Source organism: Hypoxylon fragiforme (genome assembly GCF_022984875.1).
Source record: "Hypoxylon fragiforme strain CBS 206.31 chromosome Unknown GGS25scaffold_4, whole genome shotgun sequence".
NCBI classification, from domain to species: Eukaryota; Fungi; Ascomycota; class Sordariomycetes; order Xylariales; family Hypoxylaceae; genus Hypoxylon; species Hypoxylon fragiforme.
The window spans coordinates 2,284,877-2,298,986 of NW_026054759.1; the positions used below are offsets into that span (position 1 = coordinate 2,284,877).

Genomic DNA, 14,110 nt, shown 5'->3' on the forward strand with positions numbered 1-14,110 from the left:
TGTAAGGGCATTGTTTAAGGTTATCACCAAAAGCTTAGAGAAGTTGTTTACCTACGGACGCTATTTCGAGCCGTCGTTGTTTACGCTTGTTTATTGTTTCCGACGGTAAGAAAGATAGAAGTCAAGTAAGCTGCTTCATGAAATATAAAATAAATAAGTAATATTAAACTACCCTCTCATTGCTACCAAGTAAATATCTATAAAAAAAATTGCCTCGGAATGCTTGTGAATTGAGGATTTAACCAGTCCCTTCCATCATGAGGACCCTTAGTGGATGTACCAATACGCCTTGGTGATAGCGGTATAGATAGGGGTAGCCTCCCCATGCTCTGGTAGCTCTTGTGTGCACATGTTGTTTTCGTGTGAATAAAGCGATAAAGTGATGATATATCGAAGCTGTTTCTGCAAGTAGTTGTTTTGTTTTTGATGGTTGAGTTTTCAGTGAATTGGGTGTGATAGGGGAGGGGATGAACTTGAACAATCTCTATCTATATGTGAGGTCTTATACACACGATGTAGCTGAAAGAAACTGTATAATAGAGGCACGAGCCTTCTGAAAGAGACAAAGACCAGACAATGGTTTTTTTGTGTTTATTGTACAAGACTAGTTCATGTCAGTAAGGTAACTGACATTGTGACTAGCAGGTATGAGATGGACTCACGAACAAAGCACAATTTTTTCATCCAACAATGCCTAGGTACCTACCTACCTACCTACCTAGTCAGCAAACAGGACTCGACCTGACTCACTACCTACCTCACACAACTATCCACAAACTCTCCCACCACCCTATTGAACCTCTCCGGCTCCTCATAAAACAACCAATGCCCCGCCTCAAAGACCTCCATCCTCGCCAACCCGGGCCTCCTCCTCTCCACCCTCCTGACCGTCTCCTCCATGCCCTCCAGCGGGAAACACCCCGTCTTCCGTCCCGCGAGCACCAGCGTCGGGACCTCGATCATCTCGATCGCCTCGCGGTGGTCGTACCGCGTGTGGTCGGCCAGCAGCCGCGCGAGCCACACGTGGTCGCAGCGCTCGCTGATCTTCGTGAAGAACTCCTCGTCGCGCCGCCGCCTGTCCGCGTCGTCGTCGTCGTCTGGCCCGATGTGCCGGTACCCCAGACACGACCTCACGAGCCCGGCGTGCGCGCCCGCCGGGTCCTCGGTCCATTCGCGCTGCGCGGCGCGCATCGTCGCCTCGTCGTAGCAGCCCAGGTGCGCGCGCGAGGGGCCCCACTCGTCGTCGTCATCGCCATTGCCAGCCAGCGCCGGCGACCGGTCCTGCAGCGGCGCCTGGTCCACGAACACGAACCCGCGTATCCCGTCGTCCGCGCTGCTCCCAAACAGCTCGACATACGTCCACAGGACCGCGGCGCCGATCGAGCAGCCGACCGGCACGATGCTCTCCAGCGCGGGCATCGCCGCCCTCAAGAACGCCAGCAAGTCACGCACGTCCGCCGCCAGCCGCGCGACGTGGTACCCTCCCCTCCCCCGTCCGGAGTTCCCGTGCCCCCGCAGATCGGGCGCGACGACCCAGTGGCGCTCGCTCAGCGCGCGGTAGTTGCGCGCGAAGTACGCGGAGGACCCGCTGAAGCCGTGGAGCAGGAGGATGCAGTGCGCGTACCGATTGGCTTCGTCGGGGGAGGTGGTGGGCTTGGGGATGGGGAGGGAGGACTGGAAGGCGAGGGGGCAGGCGTCGTTGGCGGGGTGGTAGAGGTAGTGCATCCCCGGGTTGGCGGGGGCTGGGTTGGTGGGCTCCATTGTGTGGTGTGGTTTGGTGGTGGTTGGAGTTGGAGTGCTGCCTAAACGGTGTTGCGGCCTGTGATACCTATCAAAGGTGGCTCAGGTATGCATGTATGTGTGTGTGTGTGTATGTACTGCATACGCCTCTTACCTCATCAGTGGTGGAAGGGAAGGAAGTACAACTACACTATACACTACAAATCTCGATCGTCGTTGAAACCTCGTTTAGAAGCAAGTCGATACTAGCAAAGCCCCTATACTACGAAGTGCGGATAACTATATATACCCACCTAGGCATGATAGTCGTTGGGTAATAAATCAAAAATCACATGCGCCAACACCAACAAGTATCTTAACAACCAATCAACCAGAATATATAGGTACCTAAGTATTATGAACGCACTTAGCATCTAATAACCAAACACGAGGCATGTATATGTGTAAGTGTGCAAAAAATTTATATCTCCTTTAAGGAGTAACATGCTTTAGTCCAGGAGCACAACACTCCTCTCTCTGGTGTATATATTTCTAGGTTACAGATGTATTTTCGCTTCCGAAACCGCTTGATAAAAAATTTTTAAAAAAAAGACCCCGACGCTTTTTTATTGTTCTCCTGAAGCTCTAATGAACAGGTAGGCACTTATGTGCGCATCATCATCTCCCAATCATCCATCCACACTCAATCAGCCATGATATATAACCAATCCATAACTACCACATCTGTCTACATCTCTCATATCCACTTTCACTTTCGTACATAACCAATCATCGTCGGTTGAAGTTGAAGAAACGGCTCTGTCAATTAGAATTAGCATTTCTGTAAGCAATAATAAAGGAGAGAGAGAGAGAGAGAGAGAATAAAAAGGGCATGAAAACTTACCGCAAGGAACAAGATAATCAAATTGCTACCAACAAAAGACATGAAAATTCCCAGGTCTCTCCACCGGTTATCAAACTTGAATCCCAGGGGCTCGTAGAACTGGTTGCCCACCTTGTAGGCGCAGTACTGGCACACGCTGGTCGTGTTGTCCACGATATAGCCCGCGCCCGTCTCCAAGAATGTGGCCATGTACTCGCCGCAGTTCTGGCCGTCAGGCGCCGTGAATGTGTTCAGCTCGCCCGCCTGGCAGTTCACCTGCAGGCTGTCGAGTGCAGTGGTGACGGTGCCGCCGATGAGGCGGGTGAAGGGGTCGAGCTGGTAGAGCCAGGCGCGCCAGAAGCCGGGCATCTGCGGGGCGGGGATCGTGACGCCGCAGAAGAGCGCGAAGGTGATGACGATGAAGGGGTCGAATTGGCTGGAGACGAAGGCGGACGGCGAGATGGAGGCGAGCACTTGGCCGAGCGTGACGGCGAAGAACTCCGTCACCAGCACCATGAAGTACTGGTACCCGGCACGGGATGACTCGTACTGGAACCCTGGGATGTAGTAGAGCGGGATGAAGAAGACTACGGAGCAGAGGATTGAGTACGGGATTTCCGCAACAACCATAGCCGTGGTAAAAGTGAATGCGCTATACATCTTGCTCGACTGCTCACGGAAGAAGATCGCTCGCTTGATGATGTACATGAGCTCGACCTGAGGCATGAGCAACGCAGGCAGAACGGTGATCTGGAACATGACAAAGACTTTGTTTTGCAACGAGGACCGCGAGTCATCGAGTTGAAGGTAGGTCAGACCAGTGAGAATGCCAATCACGACGTGATTGAATAAACGCGTAAAGAGGTAGTTTGGCGAGCGCCAGAACGAGATATTAGTGCGGCGGACAACCACGCTTAATTGATGTCGCAGAGGCGATGCGTACTCGCGTTGTAACGAAAGGTCGGTTTGAGCAGCAGCCTCTTTGCGAGATTCCTTGAACTGAGAGATAGTGTCCTTGACGTTAGCAAGTTCCGGACTATCGTTCCAGATGTCGGCCCAGTCTCGATTTCCCACGCGAGGAGTACTTCCGGCACCGACCGCCTCCAGCATGAATTCGGCAATGTTATCAGAGGGGCCTGCTACAGCACCATGGCGAGCTAGATAGTCGCGGAGAACAGTCGCGTCCTTCCCGATATCGCCAAAGTACACGCAGCGGCCTCCCCTCTGCAGCAGAAGAAGTCGGTCGAAATTCTCGAATAGAGCGGCGTTGGGCTGATGGATCGTGCAGAGAATAGCCTGTCCAGCGGCAGCGAGCTTTTTCAAGAAACGCACAATATTGAATGCACTCTGACTGTCGAGACCAGAGGTAGGTTCGTCCAAAAATAGCAAAAGTTGAGGCTTAGCTGCTAGTTCAACGCCAATAGTCACCCGCTTACGTTGCTCGACCGTGAGGCCAGCTTCGGGAGTGCCGATGATGCAGTCTGCAATATATTCCATTTCCAAGAGGGCGATAATTTCTTCGACGTAGGCGTATTTCTCTTCCCGTGGAGTTTCAAAGGGCTGACGTAAATCGGCGGAGAATCGAAGGGCTTCGCGAACGGTCTGCGTAGGATCATGCATGTCGAGTTGTTCCGCGTATGAGGTCGATCGCTGGAACTCCTTGCCAGGTTTAGCACCATCAACAAGGACGTCGCCGCCGATCACACCAATGCTCTTTCTTGACGCCAAAACATCCAGAAGGGTGGTCTTTCCAGCTCCGGAAGCGCCCATTAGAGCAGTGAGCTGGCCAGGTTTGCAGTAACCGTACACGCTATTAAGCAGGCGACGAGTACCGCCGGTGACAGGCACATCGTAGTTAAGGTCTTCCCAGGTCAAGACACTCTCAGACTCAATCTTCAACGAAGATCCTTCACCATCTTGCTTTGACTTTTGGCGTTCCAGTCGTTTGTGGTTGAGAGCGTCGTTTAGCGCTGTGCGCTCAGCACTGGGCTTGGCAAAGACCTTGGCCTGGTTGCCGCCCATACCGTACTTGACGAATTCTCCCAACACAACATTCATGATCAGGAAAAAGATAATAATGCCCATGATGATTCCAAAGTTCCTCCATAGATCTTCCGGGGCGTAGGAAAATCCTTGCGTGATGTAGGCAGAGCCATCTACTTCGAGAGATCCGGGGGTGGAACCAGCTAGCGTGCAGACTTGATGACTGACATTTCCATAGGTAGGTCCGGAGGGGATGAGAGACTCGTCAGAGCATCGCATTTTGCTACCACCAAATTCGTTCGCCATGAGACTAGCAAAAGACAGACCCAACGCATTGATCCAAAAGATCCATCGTAGCCAAACCTGCTGAGACTGATATTGAATGAGATACCCAGATGTCAGGATGAACAGAGTAACTGTCACGACGGCAAACTTGATAGCGTAGTCGAAATCCGGGCTAAGGCAACCAATAATACGGAAGTAAAGGGTCATGGCAACATTTCCGGACAAGATCAACAGATAGAACGTGAAGAAGGCACCTGGGGTCCTTGTCAAGCCAGTCATAAAGTAGACGATAATCGAGAACACCAAGATCTGTACAGCAGAGAAGGTCATGTCGACAAATATCTGGGCTATCCATAAGGCTGAGGGTCGATGAAATGCGTAGGCCTTGTGCTTATTCACGATCGGCCGACCAGTCATAGTCGAGCCCAACTCAGAAAAGGCTTGGAAGGCGTTGAACAGGAGAGAGATGAATAGGAGACCGCCCTTGCTGAATGCGCTGGCGGAGGTGGTTCCCAAGTTCAAATACAGAGTTCCTAGTACGATGGCGATAACGATGCTGCGAGCCCAAGAAAGTGACTGGCCAAGCCTATCCTGAAGCTTCAGGGCAAACTGACGCTTCATCAAGGCCCAGACCTGTAGGTGAAATCCAACGCTGTAAACCGAATGCTTAGCACCACCCCGCTTGCTCTCGTGCACCGCAACGCGGAAGTCGTCATGGCGGGCAATCTCGTGCTCGTGCTCCAACCTAGTCTTGTATTCAACCATATCAGCATTCAGTTTTTCGGCAAGCCGGGACTTTTCGAAAGCATCAGTCAATGTTTCGGGACTATGCGGCGCATTTTCGGGCGAGAACCCAGGCGAGTATTCGCGCTCGAATTCGTCGGTGCAGCCGGTAACATAGTCGGGGGTGGTTTGTCGGGGGCGCGGGAGAAAGCCGAGGCCTTCGAAGTATCCTCTTGCCTCAGAAGTAGGCCCGAAATACACCTGTTTTCCGGCATCGATGACCAAAACTTTATCAAATTGCTTGTATATGTTCTCAGAAGCTTGGTAGAGCGAAACGAATGTGGACGTCTTGTAAAGGTTGGTCTGAATTCGAAGTGACTTGATGAAGTCAAGAGCGGTACTAGCGTCGAGACCCCGAGTACTGTTATCCCATGACAAAATACAGGCATTCGTGATCATCATCTCGGCAATGGAAACGCGCTTTCTCTCACCGCCTGAGACACCACGGACTATCGCATCGCCTACCACAGTCTTTCGTGTGTGTTCGATGTTGAACATCTTAAGAAGCATGGAAATTACATCGTCCTTGAACTTGTTTTTCGTGGTGCCTGCTGGTAGCTTTTTAGAGACTTTTACATCGAGCGCAAACCCAAGTGTTTGCTCGACCGTGAGAGTAGCGTGGTGAGTATCGTCTTCCTGGTTGTAGACTGCCTCGCCACGATACTGGTTGAACTCCTTAGCAGTGAAGGGACCGTAAAGAACATCACCCTCCACAGCGGTATATCCCCACCGCTGGTTTGCAATCGATTTCAGGAAAGTCGTGCATCCAGATCCTGGCTTTCCCAAGACAAGAACCATTTCGCCAGGATTGACAACGCCCTTGAAGTTATCCAACAGGGTGACCTCGGCTCCCTTCTTGTCCAAGCCAAGTATCTTCATCAACGGTGTCCAGTAGTCGAAGAAATCCACAAAGGCATCAGGAAATGTTTTAACGAAGTTGGCAGTGCCGCCTATACCCTTGACCGTCAACCCATCCCAGTACACGCCAATGTGCTTTGGCTTGATTCCTGCGTCTCTTTCCGCGTCCAGACCGCCTCGCAAAGTCGTTTCTAGATCGAAAATAGAGGCCGAGTCTTCGGATGTAGCAGCTTCGAGAGAGGTCTCAACCCCTTTCTCGTCAACCGATACTCGCTTATGGCTCTGACGGCTATGATGACTTGCTCTAGAGAGAGATCTCTGGAGATCAGCGAAATCCGCCTCGGCCTGCTCAACTGAAACGCCGTGGGTGAGTGAGAAGCCATTGGGGTTATTTTGCCTAGCTATTTCGCGTTGTTCCTCGTGGCTTGCCGTGACAGTGGAGTTTGAAGATGGTGGTCTTGTGGTCCTTTCTGAGGTGGTAGACTCATCTCCGGGTTGTTCTGGCGACGGCCCCTGAGCCGCCGAGGGCTGATTTTCCAGGTCTTTGTCGGCCATTGCCAACTAACCTTGTAGGTCGTTGTTACCGTAACCTGGATTTACACGCGATTCCGCCAATTTGACGTCTCTTGATTGGAAGTTATGAAAAACTGGATAGTGTTTCTCCAGAGATCTAAGACATTTGTTGACGAATAACAGCTTGAAAGTCAACCAAATATGGTTTAGATGAACCCGTCTAACAGCAAGGTGTAGAACCCCAAACCAGGCAGAGAAGGGGGCAAACCAAACAGTTTATGATGAATGTGATAACGATAATAGTGTGCAAGGGTTTTTTTCCTTTTCAGTTATTGATGCCAACAGGTATTTCCTAGGACTACTTAGGCACCTCCAAACGTAGGAAGGCCAGTAATAAAAAGAATGAAAAGAATACAAAAAAAGGGAAAATGTTACGGTGAAGAAAGAAGGGGGTTTGTAAAGAGGCAATAGGTACTGTACTTAGTTATAATGAACTTAGCTCTTAATACAAAAGATGAGGCGGGCCGTACTGTAATGCCTTTAGTCCAAAGATTCGGTCGTAGGCTTGGCAGAAGAAAAGGGATTAACAATCAATCACTGAATTAGTCGGCCAGTCAGTCACATCCCCCGTAAATAGAAAATTCCAAGTCTTCCAGTCTTTCTTTTTTTTTTCGATCTAAAGAAAGAGGTGGAGAAAGGTTCTATTATGTACCTGGTCTTTGGCTGTCAACCAAGATGGGTAATCAGCGATATGTATGGGATATCTGCATCTATACTACTGTAGTAGACTCTTTTAAGTACATATCTCACATGTATGCATGGCGCTCCTCGTATGTACCTAATGTATGTACGGTGTAGTAGCATTGGGCAAGTGCTGTCTTCACATACCCTGCCAACCCTGTACCGCTTAGGCTGCATACGAAACGCCGCCTTTCTGTGAGTCCCACTCATCTAATCTTTTTAGGGGCTGGTTTAGCTTGGCCCGGGTTATTTCAACTGACGTCCCACTCCGCTCGGGATCTATATACTAACTGAGTTTAAACTAATCCAACCTTTAATGGTCGTATGTTAATATTCGAAGATCAGGAAAGAGCGACAACTGGGTTTGTGTATCTAAAAGTAGTACACACATACACTATGTATGTATGTATGTAGATAAGCAGCTTTGGAATATAATTATTGGTGGACTATCATATCAATTATGAAGTCGCTAACCTAGGTACCTAAGAGACCTACCCTTAAGTAAACCTCAAGTCTCTATAACAACCTTGGAGCGTATTAACCCGATATTAGCCCGTTGTAATATAATAGTGAGTTGCTGTTGAGATATAACAGAAATTAAACGCGCCGTTGTTGTTACAATATTGTACATATCATGCAGTCATCTACTCCACAGCGTCGGGTCTTTAGAATGTGACTGATGGATGATACATGTAAGATGATAGATGATAGATATGATAGAAGCGATCGGGAGAACTTCGCAATACCCGATTAGTGAAACCGAAGCTTTTCCGATTGGCTATGATGCTAACGACGCACATGCGTCTTGATTACAGCACTGAGCTTAGTATCCACAGCGCCGTATCCCCCCACACCCCTGGATTTAGGCATGGTGCATGCTGCATCTGGAACTTTGGAACCCTCGTGGAAATCTTACCCACCCAGCCACCTTGTATGTACTATGTACATACCTAGCCCTTGAGGAGGATGTACATGAACCCAAGTGCCCCCCTGTTGATCACCTCAAACTCCCCCCATTTTGGGCCGACGACTATACCTCATTCGGACAGGCACTTGGGCTCAACTGCTTTTTTAGGCACTTGGGTTCAACTTTTTATCTCTTAAGGTTTATTTTTTCAAAAACGAAAAATTCATAATTAATTATTAATTAATTATAAACATAACTTTAAAAAATAATTATAATTATTATTAAGTTTAATATTTTATATATTTTAATTTTAAATTAATTAACTATTAATTAATTTTTAATCGATTATTAATCAATTCTTAATCAATTCTTATTTAATTATTAATTAATTAAAAATCAATTGCTATCGGAGGCTTATCCGCACCCTAGTACATAGCGCTGGTCCGGGCTCTCCAGCTAGCCTCTAACATACTATCCTTAATAACTTTTCTTTCAATGGATGCATCTTGATGCAACCGGTATCATTAGAACCGCCTCAATTAGCACTTCCAAATGATATATGTTTCAAAGAAATGCGACGGGTGGTTGCGAAGTTATTCGGGGTTGAATGAAGTAAGCACTTTTAACGCTAGCCGAGGGCCATCACGTGATCAAGGTACCGATTACAGATGTATTTTTTTTCAGGTGCTTCTTAATCTTTAAATTCAAATAACTTCAGATTCAGATATCGCATTAATCTGAAACATATATTGTTTGGAAGCTCTAATTGAGGCGATTCCAATGATATAGGATGCACTAAAGCGGCAGCTTGGGCTGATTGAAGGTTTGAAGCTTGGGCTTTTTGCAGCCCGTTTTCTTTGTACCTGGGTGCAAAGGCAAAACTCAAAAAAATAAGACTCGAAAGTTCAAATAATCAGGTGGGCCCCTGTAAAGCATGTGGCCAATTACAGCCCGCTAAATTCCGGATTTTCGTGTGACCGAGCCCCATTCTGCGTGGGCTTTATAGCGGGACACTAGGCCTAAAATGGGGGGAGTTTGAGGTGATCTACAGGGGGGCACTTGGGTTCATCTACCTCCTGGCCCTTGAGTAGTACAGCAATAGTACAGTTGCCAAGGCGCCGCAAGCGATTCAACGGTAATTATTTAGCAGCTACCGTGCTATGTCAGCCTATGTGGTACTAAATCCTAATTCCGTGTTGAGTCACCCGGCAGCTGTTTATCACCGGCGTACTAAAAAAGGCCCTACTGAAAGCATTGAAGGTATTACACACTACGGACATTTGAACTTGAAGATACCGAGTCGGGCATGTCTACCTAGTACTACTATGTATGTAATCGATGATCAATTCCATCCTATACTAAGCTCAGATGTTCAAATAGTTGCCAATGACGACTACTTCACATGCACCCTATTATACTCAAATTTGAATTAATTTTGCCAACATTTGAACTTTGCTCGCAATGGCGCTGAGTCAGTTTTGATATATATTCGTCCGTGCCGAGTAGCGGCTTATCAATCAGCCTGCTCGACCGACTCCTAGCCCCGAGCATTGAACATAAGAGAGATGATGTGCGAAGAATAGTGGCGACTGATTGGTGGAGCCGGGACACGGCATGCCTAAACCACGGCCATAGGGAAACCCCCGCCAAAGGAAGGACCCTTAATTGTCAGATTCATCGGGATATAGCACTAGGTGGTATAAAAGGTTCTATATGGCATTTAAAGATATCCGATTACTCAGGTATATCAAGATAAAGGAGAAAGCTATACTCCAACTCAACCTCGAACATTGATAGGACGCATCATGATAGTATCACAGAGTCACTCGGTAACACAGACGTCGGGCATGATCGACATATGTCTACATGGCACATATAAAAAGCCCACCTAATAATGGCACATATGCCGTGAAACGCGTAATCCCTGACCTAGCAATGAATGAAAACGGCAAGGTAGCCCTTAGCCATACGGACTTAGGTAACTTATCTACCTACATAGCTCCCTTTTATGTTGTATTCGGGGTTTTGCTTCATACCGTCCGTCGACACTAGTTAAATCCATCATGGAATTTGCTAGTTTGGTATTAATCAGAATGAGCATCATTCACGTGATTTTCCATCTTCGCCATCCTTCCCGCTTTATCACGGATAGTGGATAGATACATGTGCTTTCATGTAAATACTATGTAGCACTAGAAGCCCCTATGTATGCAAGTCTCACTTCATCGAAAACCTCCAACCCCAAAATCTCAAGGCATTGGGAGGTTTGGGCTTCCGTCTCGTCAGGCACCTATGTAGATAGAGACACAGACAAGTCGATCATACATAAGACGGTGTGTGTGTGGGCTCGGTATGTAGGAAAATGCAAGTTTACCTAGTCAAGCAGATTGTTTCCAGCCATAAACCGCCGTTCGGTGTGCTTCATCGTGGCCTCTCTTCCTTGCTCCCCGGAGGTCCCCCGGAGGGAGGGGGTAAGGGGCCGTTTTCTCGAACATCTATGCATCTATCTTACTCCATACCTACACGTGTAGGTGTACATACATACATAGTTAACTACACAGTAAGGGTAATTTACCCACAAGCATTGCAAGTAGTGTACTTAAGTGTAAGATACGGATGGCGAAATAGTACGGTAACCAATAAGAACCCCGACTAGAAATTCTTTTTCTTCCTTCCCAATCATCGCTTGAATTTTTCTCATCTTCCTTCTTACATGTACCTAATCATGGGAGATCTTGCCATAACGAGCAGTAGATAAAATCCTAGGTACTAGTGTAGGAAGAAACATTAAGCGATACGACCCCGGAAGAATATCACCCAAGATCTATGAGATATCTGTACGCGAGAGGCGCGTGTCAGCCAACAGTGTAATTGCAAGTCTAGAGTGAATAAAATTAAACGACCACGTTATTACGTTATTTGTGTAGCCAGTTCGATACACCAATAAGTATCCAGGTAGCACCCGGTATCTACTACTACACTTCCTCTTCTCTCCCCTACAATGGCACATACGATAAGAGATGATGCTTCATGATACTCTGGCAATAGTCTATAGGACCTTTTGACTCCAATTGAAGCGATCGGCACAAGATAAGTATGATATGGTCGAGTTACGGAAGAAACGACTTCGTATGCCCTCATCCGAGTAAGTATGTGTGTGCGTGTGTGTGTTCTCCCATTCCTACCCACCAATGCCCGTTAACCTCCCACAAGAAGCTTGTCTGGAAACTTGGAAGCGTCAAAATATGAACGAGCCAACGCCGGTCATGCAAGGTACTTAGGTAGTGTAGGTGAAGTACGTGATTCATTCATTCCTGGTTTTTTTTCCTACTTGGTATCATGAAGTGAATACTCTAAGCCATCTAACTTCGTGCCGTCAATGAAGAACCAGCATTAAGAAGGGCGGGCTCCTACTAAGTAGAGACATCTCGACGGCAATGCCATCAGCCTAGCAAAAAAAAAAAAAAAAAAAAAATCAATCGGAGGCACGGGGCTTAGGTGAGTTATTCTGCGTGGTTGATATCTGCACTGAATGCAATGGATTCGGCAACCGAAAGGCGAGCACCTCCACTACTATGATCAACATCATTCTCCTAGAGTTCTGATTCTGCACCGTTCGTTTCTACTGCCATGGAGCTTCCTCCTTGGTCATGCCGTCTTCGTGGCCGTAACCTTCGTACAGGTCGTCCATTAAGATTCATGTTTTCATCCTCATCCTCACTGTCCGGGTTCGTCTCTGCATAGAGACGTGCTTCGTCTAATTCTGTGATATCTTCCGGCTTGTCACGTAGCCATTGCATTCGCGGGCCCGATCGTGCAGCCTCGGCAACGCGGAAACCATAGATACGAGGCTCGTAGATCTTGCTCCTTCCTAGTCCAGGTGCAATATTGCACGTGTACATACCATTGAGCATATCCTTATCGTCGTCACTAATACGAGCATTTGCGAGCACATCGGCACCTCGCTTGGTAAGATCGTATTCGGGAAAGGTGAGGAGGAAGAGTGCACCAAAGGTACGACCGAAGAAGGCGCCATCAACAGTCTGAAATCGACTGTTCGGCGGGACGTATACGTCGAGGCAGGAAGGGCAAAATAGCTTCACTGTTTCTTCGCCCGGTATATCGGAGAGACCGACGGGGAGGGTTCTGGATTGTTCGCAATGGCTTCGGGGACAGACACCAAAATGACCTAGCTCATACTTCTCAGACATCTGTTGAATGCCGGCTCGAGAGCATATGAAACGTTGGTGGATGAGGCCATAAAGCATCTCGGCGGAGGATTCGATGACCGAGAGATCACTAGCTATTCTGCTGTGATTGCGTCGTTCGCCATGCCGCGAACGGTCGACACCTTCGATAGATTCATCTTCTTCTTCATCGTCTTCGTCGTCCTCTTCATCGTCATCTTCGGGTTCAACGTCAAGAATCATCTAAGGCATATTGGTTAGCAGGCTATCAGGGTACTGTTTTTTTTGTTTTTTCAAAAAAAGAAAGGAGAAAAGAGAGCAGGGAAAAGTGAAGATAATTCATGTTACCTCTAGGGCCTCTTTATACATTGCGACCTGGGTCTGCAGGCCGGTCAAGTTGAAATCATCCTCGATAAACTCTTCGGATACCTCTGCGAAATATTCGTGGCCGAGGAGAGAGCAGAATGAAGAGATCCAAGACTCAGGTGTTCCAGACGACGAAGACATGCTGCCAAGACTAGGCGCGCCAAGGAAGACGCCTCTTAAGTTAAAGGAAGTCGCAAAAATTTTGAAGTCGTTGCAGACAAACACGAGATAGACAGTAGTGAATAACCCAGCTCGGCGCTTTCGCTACTGCTTCGTTGCTTGCTTTCTCGTGGTTGAAGTGAAAAGGGAAGGGAAGTGTGGAAAAGAGCTATGGCAGCTGCATGACGCGAAAGAAGACACAAGGCAGGATACGAAAAAAGGAAAAGGTAATGGGCGGTAATTCTAGAGAACGTCTCGGTAGATGTAAAGCCGTCATACAATGATGAATTAATATTGCGAAATGGTAAAAACGGGTGGTATCTCCTGGGTAGATACCTAGTAGTATGTTGTGAAGTTGTGAAGTTGTGATGTTGTGATTGATGATAAGTTTCGTGGGTCGTGGGGATTTTGGAGGGGAGAAAAAAAAGAGGCTACCAAATTGAAGTTAGGTGAATATTCAGCCCAGTCTAGAGCCTAGAACCTGGCAGCAACGCACCGCACTCAGCAAGTTCAGCATTCGTTGCACTCACCTAAGTGACCTACTAGGTAACCTAGGTTAGCCCGGTCAGTTGCACCGGAAAAGGATAAAATCCAAAATGAATTGTAGGTACGTACCCGTCTACTAGGCCTATCAGCTATCTGCGATATGGCTCGTGCGTCGATCATGAACTTCAATGTTCCGATAACATCATTCAACCTTGACATGGCTGGGATCACCTAGTGGGC

General features: G+C 47.8%; 3 protein-coding genes across 3 annotated transcripts; all 3 read right to left on the reverse strand.

Moving 5' to 3' along the window:
* Positions 1-105: 105 nt before the first annotated feature.
* On the reverse strand, positions 106-1,955 carry GGS25DRAFT_239900 (alpha/beta-hydrolase). The gene is made up of 2 exons (XM_049257099.1): positions 758-1,955; positions 106-604 (listed from the first exon to the last, which is right to left on the reverse strand). Exons 1-2 carry the CDS (start codon positions 1,759-1,761, stop codon positions 592-594), a joined length of 1,017 nt encoding a protein of 338 aa, XP_049117913.1. The 5' UTR covers positions 1,762-1,955; the 3' UTR covers positions 106-591.
* Positions 1,956-2,177: 222 nt separating this feature from the next.
* GGS25DRAFT_239928 (ABC-2 type transporter-domain-containing protein) lies at positions 2,178-7,354 on the reverse strand. Its single transcript, XM_049257100.1, has 2 exons — positions 2,624-7,354; positions 2,178-2,538 (listed from the first exon to the last, which is right to left on the reverse strand). The coding sequence occupies exons 1-2, from the start codon at positions 7,064-7,066 to the stop codon at positions 2,509-2,511; spliced, it is 4,473 nt and encodes a 1,490-aa protein (XP_049117914.1). The 5' UTR covers positions 7,067-7,354; the 3' UTR covers positions 2,178-2,508.
* A 4,685-nt stretch (positions 7,355-12,039) lies between these two features.
* On the reverse strand, positions 12,040-13,946 carry GGS25DRAFT_239983 (casein kinase II regulatory subunit-domain-containing protein). The gene is made up of 2 exons (XM_049257101.1): positions 13,208-13,946; positions 12,040-13,102 (listed from the first exon to the last, which is right to left on the reverse strand). Exons 1-2 carry the CDS (start codon positions 13,364-13,366, stop codon positions 12,266-12,268), a joined length of 996 nt encoding a protein of 331 aa, XP_049117915.1. The 5' UTR covers positions 13,367-13,946; the 3' UTR covers positions 12,040-12,265.
* Positions 13,947-14,110: the final 164 nt, after the last annotated feature.

Bases quoted from the DNA above. Each gene is read 5' to 3' on its own strand.
- GGS25DRAFT_239928 (XM_049257100.1), bottom strand. From the start codon at position 7,066: ATGGCCGACAAAGACCTGGAAAATCAGCCCTCGGCGGCTCAGGGGCCG. The intron at 2,539-2,623 runs GTAAGTTTTCAT...TCTAATTGACAG, and splicing joins TGATTATCTTGTTCCTTGCG to AGCCGTTTCTTCAACTTCAA.
- GGS25DRAFT_239900 (XM_049257099.1), bottom strand. From the start codon at position 1,761: ATGGAGCCCACCAACCCAGCCCCCGCCAACCCGGGGATGCACTACCTC.
- GGS25DRAFT_239983 (XM_049257101.1), bottom strand. From the start codon at position 13,366: ATGTCTTCGTCGTCTGGAACACCTGAGTCTTGGATCTCTTCATTCTGC. The intron at 13,103-13,207 runs GTAACATGAATT...AATATGCCTTAG, and splicing joins TGTATAAAGAGGCCCTAGAG to ATGATTCTTGACGTTGAACC.